This window comes from Rhopalosiphum padi, chromosome 1 (genome assembly GCF_020882245.1).
Source record: "Rhopalosiphum padi isolate XX-2018 chromosome 1, ASM2088224v1, whole genome shotgun sequence".
Classification (NCBI taxonomy): Eukaryota; Metazoa; Arthropoda; class Insecta; order Hemiptera; family Aphididae; genus Rhopalosiphum; species Rhopalosiphum padi.
This window is the reverse complement of record NC_083597.1, coordinates 20,995,350-21,011,627: the sequence shown is the minus strand read 5'-3', so window position 1 is coordinate 21,011,627 and position 16,278 is coordinate 20,995,350. Positions and strand designations below refer to the sequence as shown.

Below are 16,278 nucleotides of genomic sequence, written 5' to 3'. Positions count from 1 at the left end.
AAGAAAAATCCAATTTGCTACCAAAATATTGAAACTAAAAGTTTTTTCGGACAACAAAATAGAAAAATTATATATAATTGTAAATCCAATAGATTTATCGCTACGCTTAAAATCTAAAATGTTAATAAAAAACTTGCATATTTTATCCGAACATGCATATTGCATATATAATAATAATTGTTATAATTTATTTTTTAATACACAAATACTTATAGTGTATATACTTTTTACTATACTTATAATATTAATATTATCATCAATAAATGTAACCACGTAATATATGAATCTGCAACACTTTTTTCTTCCTTTTTTTTACTAGGATAAGCCTCACTATCTATTGACCGACAATCTTTTACTTATATGATATACATAATATTTGTTGTTATCACATTAAACGTATATATTGATGTAATTTTCAATTTAATAGCTATTTGTAAATATTTTTCTTACTTGAATCAAATTTAAAAAAAAATGTTTCATGATATTTATATACATAAAGTTTATATAACATTAAATATAAATTATGATAGGTTAGAAAGCAAATATGTTTGAAATATTATTGAATTATTTCTACCTACAGATTTAATAAGCATACAATTAATAAGAAATTATTTATTTTTTATTAATATAATCTTATTATACCTATAATAGAAAAATGTGTGCTGTTTTAACAACAATATCAATTAAATTTTGAAAAAATCAACATATTATTAAGCTACTTAGTGTAATAAGTATTTAGTAATAACTTTCTGTTGTAAAATAATAAATTAATAATAATAAGTAATAATATTTTATTTCATACTTGAATTATGTATTTATTGCTTATTATACAATTAAAGAATTTAAGTGATACATAATTATTATTTTTATTACTATTATCTAATATTTATTTAAACAAGCTGCCTATAAAAGTAGGTATAACCCGTTCATCTAGATACTTGGCAATGGTTTAAAAAAAAACTGGTCCAAAAAGTATACCTATATTATATTTAAAAATAGCATAATCCTATTTTCTATCTTAATCTGAAGGTATTTTTTCAATATAACATAGTTAATAGACCACTGTTATATACTCGATGGATTATAACCATAATTATTTATCAGTATAATTATATAATTATTGTGTATTTCAATATTACATTAGTTATTATTTTTTATTTTTCTTGTTACTGTACAATAATTAACCTTCAATATCATTCAAAACACACAGTATACCTAATTCGAAGCATAAATATTCGTGTAATTATCCCTTGAGAATCAAGCTGTAAAATACATTTATAGAAGCTCTCAGTTCGAAATAAAATTAAGGCCAACCATTAACCAATCCACCAACACTCAACAATTTTCTCTACTAAATTCTCACATTTTTATAATTTACCAAACAACTCTATTACACCCAATGTTTCATTTTATTTAAATATTAGCAACAAAATATTTAACGAAATTAAATATTTATTATATATTTACAAATAATTTGAAATATAATACATTTTTTATAAAACTAAAATTTAAATTTGTTGGTCAAAAAAAATATACCTATATATACAGTATAACATATATTTATATTTATTATAAGCCATATGCAATTTTTTAAATTTATTTATAACTTAAAAACAGGTTATTTACAAAAATAAATATATACATAATTAAAATTTCAAAATATTTATAGATCATAAAAATAATAAAAATTATTAATATTCAATATACAAAGTAAAACTTGAAATCATGAAATAAAATAGTCTTTAGTTTAATTTCAGATGCTGAGTACAAATAAACATGTACTATGAAAATGTAAGTAAGTATAATATGTATTTGTAAAATCTATGATTTTCGACTATTATATTATGTAACACCAATATTGTGCATACGTAGATATATTAATTAGTTGATATGCTTATAAGTTATAGGTACAACAAATAAATAGATAGGCACACAGTAAGTCAATAAGTGATAAAACATAATATTTTAACACCAAAAATCAACAACTCGTCTTGGCAAAAAAAACACTATTATTATGAGCAACTGGTTTGTAAATAAAATCAATGTAGTCTTACCACCTACGAAGTATGTCGTATATACCTATGTTACGAGGTCAAAAATAAGCCAACCATATTATAAAAGACTATTGTAGCTAAGTATAGGTACCAACTAACTTACTACATTATGTCATTATTAACATGTGTATCGTGTATGTTGTCATATCGTATGGTTATAAGTAGGGTTAGGATGTTCATGACCTTATAAACAATATAAACACTAAAAAATGCATGCAAATATGTGCAATAAATATCAAAATATGCCCTAAAAAAAAAAAATTAAATATGTATTTTTAAAATTAATTTATTACTAATCCAAAATGTATTCTAAATTAATTTACAACTTTTTTAATAATTTCAAACTTAAATACAAATATACAAAAATATACGATTTTTTTAAATTAAAAATATAGGTACTGCTTAAACATAATATTTTAATATAATATTATAATTATAAATTATAATAATACACAAAACTAAAGATTTTATAATGTAAATCATTATGTCCTATCGGCATCACCACACTATCGCAATCCTCGTTTGTAAACATGATTATATTGGTAGAAATTTAGAGTTAAAGTAAAGTAAGTATGTAAATGTAATAATTTTATAAACTACACGTTTCTTCATTTTCTTTAGTTGTGAAACCAACAATGTCTACCTATGGGTTTATATTGATGTTTATATAAATTATATTTAAGGTTTTTTTTTGGCAAAATATGCAAAATTAAAGTGAATGTATCTGATTCAATGTTATACAAAACGAATTTATTATTGGGTTTGCAATGTGTACGATTAAAAGAAAAAATATGCAAGTCATAAACATCCTAACCCTAGTTATAAGTTATAATATTCAAAAATACCAAAAATAAGTTATTACTTTTTGAATATTTTTACGTACTTTTTTTATACGTGTTATAAACAAGATTAACATAAAATGGGTATATAATTTTTTTTTATTAAAAAAATACGTAAAGATATTCAAAAAGTAACCAATAATAAATAATTAGAAAATGGTTTTATGCATTTTAATGAATCGTAAAAATGTATTATTAATTAAAATTTAAATGGCTCTTATTCAGTCAATTTTGGTTGTAGAGCCATGGTTAATAGGTCAAAATGACTTAAAAAATTCAGTCTATCCGAATAATTTAGTATCGAAAACACCGGTTGCCATTTAAAAGAATGTGAGTTATATTGTGCATGGGCGTACCAAGGTTAAAACTTAAAAATTTGTAAATTTATCTGACCACTATAGCTGGTAAAAAAAAAACTCGATTTATTCCAACATAATCTGGTCAATAAATTCAGTGTTCTTTACATTAGTGAACACACTACGGTGTATATATTATTATTATTAAATCTTACCTATTCGGAAGACATTAATAGGTGAAAATTAATGGTTTTAAATACTAAATATAACGTCTCACATAACCCATCAGGGATTTCGCTAAGATGGCCATCTTACACCTCTACTTTTTGCTTTATTTATTAATGCCTAATGCCTAATGATATTAAAAAAATAGTCCCAAGTTGCCATATTCTCGAATTTACGGATGACTTAAAAATCTACCGTTAAATAAGCAACAACTCTGATAATTTTATACTCCAAGGTGAGCTTAATGCTCTTGTCAAATGGTTTGAATCTATTGGTTTGTATTTGAGACAAAATTCCAGTTCGTGTTCTTCACACGACATCGTTCCCTAATTAGCCGCTCTTACTCGATAAACATAATAAGGTTCCTTCAAAATCTTATTGATGATTCTGCTGTTACCCCATCGTTCCTATCCCTCATACACTTTCGTGTACCTCCACGTCCAACTCGCTCTATTGCTCCATTTTCTATTACCAAACGCTCTATTAATTATAGTCAGAATAATTAATTAAGTTGACCGATTAATGCGTCTAGCCAACAACAACCCTTCATTACTGTTATAATCTAGTTAATTAGTTCCGTCTCACTTCTAATGAACCTATACTATTTGTAAATACCTACTATTGTACTTTAGGCTGAGCCCGTATTTAATTAAATTAAAATAAAATAAAATAAATATAACTAATAACAGTAGTGATTTATGAAAAAATTAAATTAGATCGTAATACTAATAATAAAATAAATTACTTTAATAGCAATAATAAAAAACGTATCATGAAATGTACTTAATGAAATAAGCTGACAGATAGTCTCCGCTTAGAATCATTTTTCATTTACAATGATATCTATATCATTGAATTCAAATTTAACACATCCATTACAAAGACTCACTCACCCACTCGGCCACTCGACACTTACTGTACAGTATAAAGCGGTAAGTACCTATTTGTCTGCATTGTTTTGATTAAAACACATTTCCAATTAGGTACATTGAAAACAAATATATTGAAATCAATTTTCAGTGTTCTGCATATTTTAATAATGTTTCATAATAAAAAAAAGTATGATCAAGATGGATTGATATCTATCCACCTTGAGTATATGATATATGTACCTAACACTTAGATCACATACTTGTATATGACCTAACACCTAACATTATCTTTATCACTTTAATACCATGAAATTTTATTTAACAAATCAAAATACATAGATATGAAGAATAATATGACCTCAAAATTCCTAATGGAATGGAATAATGGATTCCCTCATGATTTTTTTACTAATTTACATCCCAAAGAAATATATTATGTTCATAAATGATATAATATGTAGTATAAATAGTATAATACATAAAAAAACATGTTGTATAATAGGTAGGTACCTGGTACCCTAAATACTTGACGAACAAATGTTTTAAATAACGATTATGCCTAATATACTAGTTTGAAAAAATAAACACGGAATTTTTACAACTTATGTAGGTACCTATAATCTATTTATTAGATCTCTGTACAATCATAGGTACTTCGAAAGCTTGTTGAGTTTATTTACCTGCAATTTACTAATATTCTAGCACTACTAGTTTAAGGTGTGGAAACCTAAGTTTATAGTATTATTATACCCTTAAATCGAGATTAAGTGCATTTGATTTTATTAAAGTATTCATAGACTTCTAAAAATATTTTGTGTACTGCCATGTGCTATAATCAACTACTGCACCTAAAATATATATGTATTTTAAATTTAAATAGAACTATGTGTCTATGTTCTATCTTCTATCTAACTATATCTAAGAAACAGTATGACAGAAGTAAATAAATATTAAATACTTTATAATTGTTCCTATATCCTTTTTATTAATGAGGTATATTTATAAATAAGTAGATACCGACACGAGGTAACTGGTAAGTTATCGATCTTAGTCATAATCGCAGTAATCGCACCCATTTTTTCTTCAATTTACCAGTTGGTATTTAAAATCTTAGTTTTGGAATTTTTAAATAAACTATTAAAGACTACATATATATTTTCAAATTCTTGGAATTTTTGTATTACTTAAAGAATTCCCGATTGTCCTATAGAGATACAATCTACTGTTTTTCAAATGCTATCCCCCCTTTTTTTCTACTGTAAGTTATTTAGCGAGTACTTTTCTAGAAATTTGAGTTGTCCTACTACTGTTAAAGTAAATTACGTTTCCGTAGAATGTAGATCATTATTACTTATTAGTTGGTACTTTGATAGGTAGGTAGGTAGGTAAGTAGGTATCTAATTCATTGCGTATTGATTTTCATATCAAATATATTTATCTAGTATATTTCGTCATTACATTATCGACGTATTGTCATTTGTCAATACTACAGAACTGGGACTGACAGACTAACGAGTGTAGTTTGAAGTGTATACTGTATAGGTATACTGGTACCTATACTATTTTATTAATTTCTTATTTCTATAATGTAGGTATACTTACTTACATTCGGCAATAGTCAATGTATTATAAAAACATTAAAAACGTGTTCATTTTCTATAAAATTTATAGAAATCACTTTTGAACTTATCTAAAAATATAATGTTTTAAAACAGTTTTGGTTTTTTTCAAAAATGTTGTTAGATTTTGAAATAATAAGTGTTGTTTGAAGTTTGATAAATTAATCATTCAGTATTTAATTATGTACCTAGAATGCTCATTGCTCAGTGTTCACACCCTTTAACTTTTTACAGTTAAATTATTCAAATTCTTAGATTTTTTTTATACCATTTAATGGATGTTTAGTTACAATATTAACTCTTTGTTTATACGTTATAACTACACTATTATAAAAGTTGTCAAGCTGATAATTTTTATAAACATTTTAGATGATTTAAATTTAAATTTTACCAAATATAATAACATTAATAACTATAATTTATGTACATTGTATGTTCTACTAGACATATTATCATACCATTTTAAAGGAATAATTAATTAATACAAATTTATTAATTAGCAGACAGCTAAACTTGTTAAATCATACTATAACATATAAAAACACAACAAACTATTCTTAAATATTTAATTTATTTAATGTTTTTGGTGCTAGAACAGCTAGCATATTATTTTTCTTATCACAGAATAGGTACAATAGATAAATTAATATAAGATGCATAAATTCTATGCTCCATGTTCGTTAGTATTATTAAGACGTGGATGTCAGATTGTCAGCACACTGTTTGTTTTCTCTCTCAGGTCCATATACAATATAGGCAAAATGCATTCACGCAAAATAATATTTTTTTTTTGGCTTTTAATAATCTCTAAATAAAATCTAAAATTTAAAACAGTATGACATTGATTTATTTGAATATTTTCTCAAATAAATCTATTATCCCTAACATTTTTGTAGTAGGTAATTTTACTTAGATAACAAAAAAAAAAAAAATGATTATGTGTGAAATGGGTTTTTCTATTTTTCATATGGGCCAGAAAAAAAACAAACAGTGCAACAAACAAATCATATTCTTATATAAATATTATGCCACTATCAAAAAAATATAATATTATGTTAAATCAATAATTAATAATAATATATTATAAAATATTATACATACTTAAGTGTTAATTTATAAATTGTATAAGAGCATTGTACTCCTATAAAATATTTATATTAATTTATGAAACATTTTTAATACTCCAAAAAGTAAATCAAAGAAATATAAATTAAAAATAATACTATTGTAAAACTAATTGTTTTCTTTATAATTATTAATTGCTTGGAATCTGAATATTTGAAAACTACTGCAAAAATTTTGTAATATTCAGATTAACATTAAATATAATACATCGATACAACTCTATTTACTATATATTATAATAGACATTTTATAATGTTATATTTATTTACATTAAAATGATAAAAAATATATGAAAGTATAAAACTATTTAAAAGGATCTTAGAACAAACCACTTCAATAAATAAATACTAATATTTTAGGAGTTCCAACCATAATTTAATTTAATAATTTGAGCTGGTTGAATAATCTTAAGTATGACACAATGGTATATTCTTTTCTTTTTTTATAATAATAAAAAAATGTATAAACAATTACTTATAAACTACATAATAATATAGCTTTTATAGAAATAAGATCATTGATTATCCTGTTAAATAAAAAAAATAATACAATTAATACTTAATAAGTATTTTAATTTAAATATCTAAGTTTTTATTATTAAAAAGGGATAGGCAACTGGTGGCCAGCGATACGTTTTTAATCTGGCCATGGTACATTTTCAGCATTTACTTGTATTTTATTTTATTACATTAACATTACAACACATTGTAAATATAAATAAATAAAAATAAAAAATAAATGTTGATAGTAAATTTTAAATTGAGAATTTTTTTACTTTCTATACTCTATTAGAAATGATAGATTTGCCTGCTAGATTTTAAAGTTTTAAAAATTAGCCCTCTAGTAACTGAGTTGCCTATCCCTATTATAAAGGTACATACTTTAAATTATAAATATAAATTAAATTATTTATTTGCATGTTGATGACCATCTTCTCTAGTATCAAAATCGTTCATATCTTCATCGTCTTCTACAAAAAAAAATATTTTTATACTAACATTTTACATAAATGTGATAATTTTAATACTTAAAAGGTAGGTGTATTAATTATTCCAACTAACTAAATTTTGTGCATATAATTTATGAAACATTTTGATAAAGCCTGTTATTATATTAATTTTGAAATTCATTAAACCTACATTTATTGAAAAAATATGTTATTTTTAAAATGAGAACAATATGTGATCAACTAATATAATTATGTGACTTTCTTCTATTTGACACAAATTAACAAGTATTATATGTTTCATAGTCATTCAAAATTAGAAACATAAAATCACATAAAAAAAATAAAAACACTCTACAAGCAGACTAAAATGTGCACATGTTCACATTAAACAGAATAATAAAAATCAAGTTAAGTATCTTCTAATTAAGTAAATCACATATTGTTCCTAATATTATTTCTGTTTAAATAAACAAAAGATAGCATACTGTCAATCTCACCATCTTCTTTGAAATGTTCTTGTTCATATTCGTATTTATAAGAATTATTTTTTTGTTTTGATAATTTTTCTTCTTCATTACTAAAATATAATTTTTTAAATAAAATTAATAAAATAAAAATTGTGTTGTTTGAAATAACTTATACTTATTTAATGTATCTTTCCTAACAGTCTCTTCTTGAGGTGGAGCAGGCATAGCTTTCATGGATTCATTTCCACCAACTTGAGATTCCTAATACAAACAAAATAGTAAATACACTCCAATATTAAGTAATTATAATCAAATATTTATTAAAAATTTTAAAGATATGTTGACAGCTCCTTATTAAGGGGAAAAAAATAATGCAATTGAGGGGGCAAATTTCCTTACCTTAAATTAGGAGTTTTCCTGTTAACCTGGGAGAATAGTAATTTAACAGTTTTAAAATGTTATTAATTTTATATAATTATTGTTAAATTTATTGAGCAAATAACAACTAAGATTTTAAAAAATAAATTAAAAAATTATATTACTATCTCAAAACCTAAACCATCGGACGCAAACTGTATTTCGTAGTACTGGATGATTCTTTTATCAAACAACTCTTTATTTCGAAATGTAGCTACATTTAAAAAGAAAAATGTACATCTATTTATATAAATTAAATAAATTAATGTCTAGTCAAAATAAACAACATTTTTTAAATATTTTTTATCGTAAGGTATATATTTTTTTTAATTTCTTACTTTTTTGAATAACAACATACATTTTTCATTTCATAATCTGAAGCAGTATATCTTAAAAGTATTTGAATACATAAAAATCAAAATTCGGACTAGTGGTTTATGAGTTACCTATAACTTATAAGTATTTAAAATTTAGGTAAACGGAATAATAAACTAACATTTGTGAGTATCTCCATTTCACTTCGCTCTGCTCATCTAAACTTCAAATACTTGTAACTTAAATATTCAGAATTTAAAATTAAAAATATACTTTGTCATTAAAGAAAGTAAAATCTTAAATTTATAATGATAAAAATATTAAAATATTTAACTTTAAAAAAAATAATATATTTTCAAATGTAAATAAATTTTGAAATAATGAGTGTTGTTTGATAAAAGAATAATCCAGTATAATTCGAGTTATAAAATTGACAAATTATTAAACATTTGTAAGTAATATGAAAGAATATTTTTTTTATCTTTTTATAAATATAAATATTATATATATATATTAATTAACATTTTCATAAAGATCAAAATTTTAAAAAGTTAATAATAATTTACGTCCATTGTACGTGGAATAACATATTGTAAATTGTAAATTCTGTTAAATTGATTCTCTTATTTAAAACAAAAAATTAAGATGGATTTATAAGCAGAATAATGGTTCTTATAATATATATTTTGGACCTTAACATTAACACTGAGTATCTAAAATTAATTACACTAGTAACCTACTTGAGTTGAACTAGTTTCATTTTGTGAGACCAAAACATTATTGGGTACTTTATCAGAACTGATGTCCATAATAATAGGTTGATTAATTGGATTGGCTTCATCCTATCAAAAATTTAAACAATATTTAATACAATTAAAACAATCAAATTTAAAATAAAAAAAAATGTTTAGATTGTTTTAAATGTATTACGTTTTCAGTAGGTAATGATTTGTTTGTAAAAATCACTTTTGAACTTATCTAAAACAAATAATAATGAGTAGTTAAATTAATGGTATCAATCACTTAAAATTGGATAGTGCTATACCATTGGCGTTGAACTCTTAGCAGTAGCTCCATCGATTGCTTGTGGATTAATGGCTGGAGTTACAGAACCACTTTTCAACTAGAAAAAATTTAAGTAGAGTAATAGTTTAAATGTTTAATTATGAATTATGATATATAATGATAATTTATTTTAAAATAACATACTTTTGTAACATTCATAATATCATTTGTTTTCTGAATAAATTTTATGTTTGAAAATTCACTCGATTTTTGTAAGTTATTATTTTGGTTATTTTCTAAGTTTTCTTTTTCACTTTCAGATTTCATTTTTTCATTCTTAAATAAAAATAAAAATGAATAAATTATATTTTATTATATTTTTGAAGTTAATAATATATTTACTAACCTTGAAATTTTGTATTCTGTTTTGTGCATCATTTAATTCTTGAGTAAGTTGTTTATTTTTCTTTTCTTCTTTCAAGTATTTTAATTTCAATTTTTCCAATTCTTCTCTTAAATTTTTTTCCTCTTCCTTTAAATTTTATCAAATTAATATCATACAAATTGGATAAAGTGCCAATACATAAATTTTAAGCAATATGCACATCTTTAAAAAATAGAATATCAAAAATAATAGATAACATAATATCATTCATTTTATTAAGATTTTATATAAAGTTAGGGAAATGGTTTGCAGTTGTGAAGTATCATGTTTTTTTATTGTATGGAGACACTTTTTGAAGCAAGAGAATGTCTCAATCTTCAACTTTGAAGATTAAATATGTTTGCCAGTACTTTTTAAAATAATAGAAAAACTATAAAAAACAAGAATTTTACACTATACTAGTTTACGACAAATCAATTTTGTTTGAATTGTTGTAAATCAAGTTGTAAATCAAGAATTTAAAATAAATACATATCTATAGGCTTTAAATTTCCACCAAATAGATATATTTAAATTATCATTTTCTAAGCACAATATAATGTTAAAAAATATTGACACTTTTAGGGCTATCTATTCTTTATAGAATTTTCATTTTTTTTTTCTTTTAGCTCATTCCACTAAAATGTATATCATTAAATGGTACTTTCCTGTTACACGAGACGATCTTGTTTTTTGACAACATCCAAATTTTGTTATCCAAGACTACCAAAATGGTACTTTCCTATTATACTAAGGCTATTTTCGCAACAATCACTCAATGCTACCTTTATTATCGCGACTATCACAATTAGTTGAATGATATCCATGTGCTGCGTTTTAGCGTCGCAATTCACAATTGTTATATCTATTATATTATTATATATATCTATCATTACCTACATTATTAGTTTTTGTAATCTGATGTTTCTCAGGTGATAAATAGTAGACTATTTTGCAGTAGACTAATCTAATAAAAGTTGTGGTGTTTGCCGTTTAATTAATGTTGTTATGGGCGTATGGTCTCTACCTAACCGTACTATAAGTATGGCTATAGCACCTGTGGCGTGTACCGGGTAAAATATATTATAAATGATTATTTCTTTGTTTTATATACCTATATAATTCAGATGTGTCCATCTCCATAATTAAAAAGAATATCTAAGAATTAAATATGATTAAATTCTTAAGAGGACATTGTACATATGAGTGCGACATCCTCTTAGTATAAATAAAAATAAGGTTGTTTATGATAATAGGAAAGTGTGCACATTTTGGTAGTCTTAGATAACAGAGGTATAACAGGAAAGTTAACTACTATTCACAATATAATTTTGAAAATATTTAAACTTATTTTAAGCTTTTTAAAGCATTCTACCAAACATAAGTATTGATTTTTCTATCATATAATGATGATTCACATAATTTAAGTACCTCATCAATAATCTATGATTAGTTATTAAAAAAAAAAAATTGATATTGATTAACAATAAAATACTTGTGCATAAAAATACAATTTAAATATGAATATGCTAAATAATTTATGTTGTAAGTTGTAGTAAACTTGTTATAATAATACAACTAACTTGATATTTTATAACTAATAGTATTGTTTTTTTTTCACCACATATAGTATACCGAATACATATTTTTTTCTAATTATGTGAACATTGAAGTGTAACACAATTAATTAATACTATGAGTTATTAATCGAAAGTAAATTGTTTTCTACTGACAATATTGCTGATAATTTTTACACATGTTACAAAAATATATTATACCTGTAATACTTCATGATTTCGTTCTATCTCATTATATCGATTCATAGAGTCAACATTTTGTTTATCACGCAGCTGTTTCTCATCTTGAATTGCTGCATTAAGGTCCTCCTTGGTTTTTAAATGTTCATGTTTTTCTTCTGCTAATGACCTCTCTAATTTTAGTTTATGTTCAACGATAACTGTGAAATTACAATATACATAACTGATTAACAAATTGGTTTGTTTAACATCCTGACCACTGATGATACCTTGTAATTGAGATGATATTGACTCTAGCTGATGCGTGCACGAGGAAGCTGAATGACGGACACCATCTAATTCCACTTGCGTTTCATGAAACACGTATAATACAGCCGAAAAAACCAAAACCATGCAAATGAATCCAATTAATCTCGTTTTGCCTCCTCTAGCCACCATATTGGAAAAAACTATGTCGCTGGAAAACGGAAATTACAGTTTATATTAAAAGAATAAAACAACACCAAAAGCATTATATTGATCATTCTAGTTTCTCTATCTACCTTCAAAGTGTCGATACAGAAAGTATCTATAATTCAAATCGTCAATAAATGTTTTGTATATTATATATTATTATCTGTAATCCATATTCAAGGCAGTAGGTATTACTCACAAATAAAAAAAATATTTAAATGAATAAAATAAATATTTGTTTTTCGAGATGAACGAATAATTAATTATAGTTGTTTTTTTTTTATCAGTACGTTGCCAAACGGTGGAACACCACAAATGTGATTATCCTGACGCAAAACCCAAAAAGTTATTACGAGATAGCGCCCCTTGTAACGATATCTCTACAATCACGAATTAAGTTATAGGTATATCTTAATTCGTGTCTACAACCTTACCCACGATCACGAATCGACCGTATATTATGGACATCGTCTATTTACCTGTACCAAAATATCGTACATCTTTTACGCATCAATATTCTAAACATTAGAAGGGTATAAAAATAATTTTTGGTTGAAAATTCAATGATTGTCATAAATCACATGTAATAAACTAATAAATAATAAATATTTACAAACAATTAAAAATAAATTGGATTAATTCAAATGAATTGTAGTCATAATTGTATAAATGCATATATATATAGGTATACACAAGTGTTCATTTCATTATGACGCATTACTGTTATAATTACAAATTTACAATCGTACAGGATACGTTTTACTATTCTGTATTCAATAATCTACTATCCAGATACATGCGATAAAAATCGATTGGTCACCCGTACACTTTAGTTGTAAATCTCGTCGTGTAATTACTAAGTTATTAACTATAGGTACACAAAACACAATTTTACTGCGGTACGTCGGTACATGTATATTTTAAAACAGAAACACCTAGATACGGCTATACAATATTTTAAAATTAAATATTACGAGAGTAAATGTGGAGATGTGCGAATTTCAATATCAAAGTTTGAAAACAACTAGCACTTTTAGGTATACACTTTTTTTTAGTTCTATTTTTAAATAATATTGATATTGATATTTGATATGTATAAGGTATAACCCATTAATTGTAACCCAAAAATTGAACGATGCACGCAACTGTCTTACAAAAAAAGGTCAAAATTAACAATAGTGCGATGCGCACGAATCACGATTAAAGATATCTTAAATCGTGGCCTTAGCAGTTACCACTGAATAGATGTATAAATTAATTATTTTTATTATTTATTATAGACATAACTTATTTTGAAGCTTTAAAATAAAATAAAAAATAAATATATTTGTCCAGTGCCGCAATTAAAATTCTTGAAGTCCCGGATACAATAAATGTATGGTTCCCTGAGCAGCTAAACTCTACGACTTATATGTATACGTTATATTTTTCATCGTTCTTTTAATGCCGATAAAAATTCATGCCATGCTTTCTAACGAGTTGGACAAACTATTTTTTAACACTTTTGAACGAAATTGGTTTTCATAATACTATCCATAAAACATGTTCTTTAAAAGCTAAAGTGGCTCATCTAAGGCATCTAGGTGGTAGATGCACTATAGAAGTAAAACATTATAGACATTCGGCCAATTGTTAGAGAAAAACTTGATCATTTCTATAATTTTGAGACATAATATTACGTATTGTGTAGCCGTGTAGGTAAAAGAAACTATTGTCACAATAATAATTAATATTTATAGTTTTTTTATAATTGGACTAAAATACATGTATACCTACGAGGCTATAAGCGAGTAAATAAAGTCGCATTCTCACGATTGATGATATAGGTACTTGGTCAATATTTGGTATTGACGGTAATGTTGTACTGATTAGGTTAATCGTTAATACTTACCAAGTCGTCGAAACGGTTTACTTGTACAATATCATTGGTCACTATATTGTGACACTAAAGTGTGCGCATCCCTATCTATGATTATTGATAAATGTGACACAAGCCAAAAATAATATAGGTACCACCAATACCAGTCATCGAAAGACTTTATTACTCAACTTATAAATTATTTGTTTAATTATTAATTAATAATGTATGTAGTACTATGTACTCAAATTACTTGTCTATTTGATATTTTGATCATTGGTGTACTTGGCAGTACACTAGTCGTGGATAAAATTATGTGTGTGAAGGAATAATTTTATTTCACATATTTTATGTATTTTTAATTACGAGCTATTATTGTTTATTCTTATTCTTCTAACTTTTTACGAACGAAAATACATGGATATTATAATGATAATATTATTATTATAAGTAGTAAGTACACTGGTACAGTACACATTTACAACGATTTGTAATAGTATTATTTATTTTCTAAAATTACTTTTGTTAAAACCTAACTCCCACTAAACAATGAAATGACACCATTAATTGTCCATGAAAAACTATTTTGAATAAAATTAGTAAATATTAAAACTGAAAAAATACTCGTTGCCCATGAACTGTATTTAAACATATCTATTAATAGGATGCGGTAAGCAGCACTATTTGTTTTAGCTATCCGACTCATACGCAACATGACAAATTTGCGTTCAGCAGATACAATTTTGTGTTTAACTATATTATGTAAAATATTACAATTTAAAATGCTCATAGCTCACTTTGAAATTAAAATATCAATATCAATAAAAACCAATGAGGTGCCCAGTTAAATTTTTTATATTAAATTTGAGAATAGGTGAATTCATTATAATATTGTAAAACCAGTAAATTTGTTAGCTTACTGGGATGTCGATGAATTGAGATTCGGCGATACAGGTATAAACCGTTCACTGCTCGCAAGCCCCGTTTAAAACGAGATTGTGCCTTTGTTACGACAAACTCCAAACAAGACGCTGTTTATTTTATTGAAATCCTGTTCTCTTAGTATAACAATATATCCGTAAAATGAAACAAATATAAAACAATATTACCAAAGGCCAAAGTAATAACGGCAGTTTTTATGGGACAACAAACAATATTATCAGTGACAAATGTCAAATCATTAGAATACAACTATCAAGTCATAATCGCACAGCGTAATAATATTATTATAAACCCACACGACCGTCATCCTTTTTATCAAAACACCTAATCTATCAGACATACGGACTGTTACAGTGGCGTTTGTATAAATTAATTTCAGAGGGAGGTTAAATACTACCACCATAGCAACTGTGGTAAAGGGTTCACTACAAAAAAGTCCTATGTAAAAAACTCCGGTACATCGTACATATAATTAGATAAAATAAAAATACGTTGTGATATACAGTTAAACTTCCAATTAGTATTAATATAAATTGTAACTAAATGATTTACCTGATGGATGATGAAATTAATAAATAATATTGTAAGTAGATACCAATATCGGAAATATTAAAAGACAACGAAAAAAGCACCAAAATAGTTGTGGGTGGTTATTCATTAC

The 16,278-nt window shown here is 24.8% G+C and overlaps 1 protein-coding gene across 4 annotated transcripts; it reads right to left on the bottom strand.

Moving 5' to 3' along the window:
* Positions 1 to 6,457: 6,457 nt before the first annotated feature.
* LOC132917131 (Golgi integral membrane protein 4-like) lies at positions 6,458 to 13,094 on the bottom strand. 4 transcript variants are annotated; one of them, XM_060977713.1, is made up of 12 exons: positions 12,907 to 13,094; positions 12,634 to 12,821; positions 12,386 to 12,564; positions 10,590 to 10,715; positions 10,388 to 10,519; positions 10,224 to 10,301; positions 10,109 to 10,156; positions 9,919 to 10,020; positions 8,622 to 8,707; positions 8,465 to 8,556; positions 7,912 to 8,000; positions 6,458 to 7,556 (listed from the first exon to the last, which is right to left on the bottom strand). In XM_060977713.1, exons 2-11 carry the CDS (start codon positions 12,800 to 12,802, stop codon positions 7,936 to 7,938), a joined length of 1,077 nt encoding a protein of 358 aa, XP_060833696.1. In that variant the 5' UTR covers positions 12,803 to 12,821; positions 12,907 to 13,094; the 3' UTR covers positions 6,458 to 7,556; positions 7,912 to 7,935. The 4 variants fall into 4 exon arrangements, with proteins under 4 accessions (XP_060833696.1, XP_060833698.1, XP_060833695.1 ...); XM_060977715.1 differs by having other exon boundaries at positions 8,477 to 8,556; XM_060977712.1 differs by having other exon boundaries at positions 6,458 to 8,000.
* Between the last annotated feature and the right edge of the window lie 3,184 nt (positions 13,095 to 16,278).

What these genes read in the sequence shown, in the direction of transcription:
- LOC132917131 (XM_060977712.1), bottom strand. Translation starts at nt 12,802, where the DNA reads ATGGTGGCTAGAGGAGGCAAAACGAGATTAATTGGATTCATTTGCATG. An exon ending in CTAAGAGTTCAACGCCAATG is followed by an intron (nt 10,157 to 10,223) that starts GTATAGCACTAT and finishes TATTTGTTTTAG; the next exon opens with ATAAGTTCAAAAGTGATTTT. An exon ending in ATGAAACTAGTTCAACTCAA is followed by an intron (nt 8,708 to 9,918) that starts GTAGGTTACTAG and finishes TGTTTGTATTAG; the next exon opens with GAATCTCAAGTTGGTGGAAA.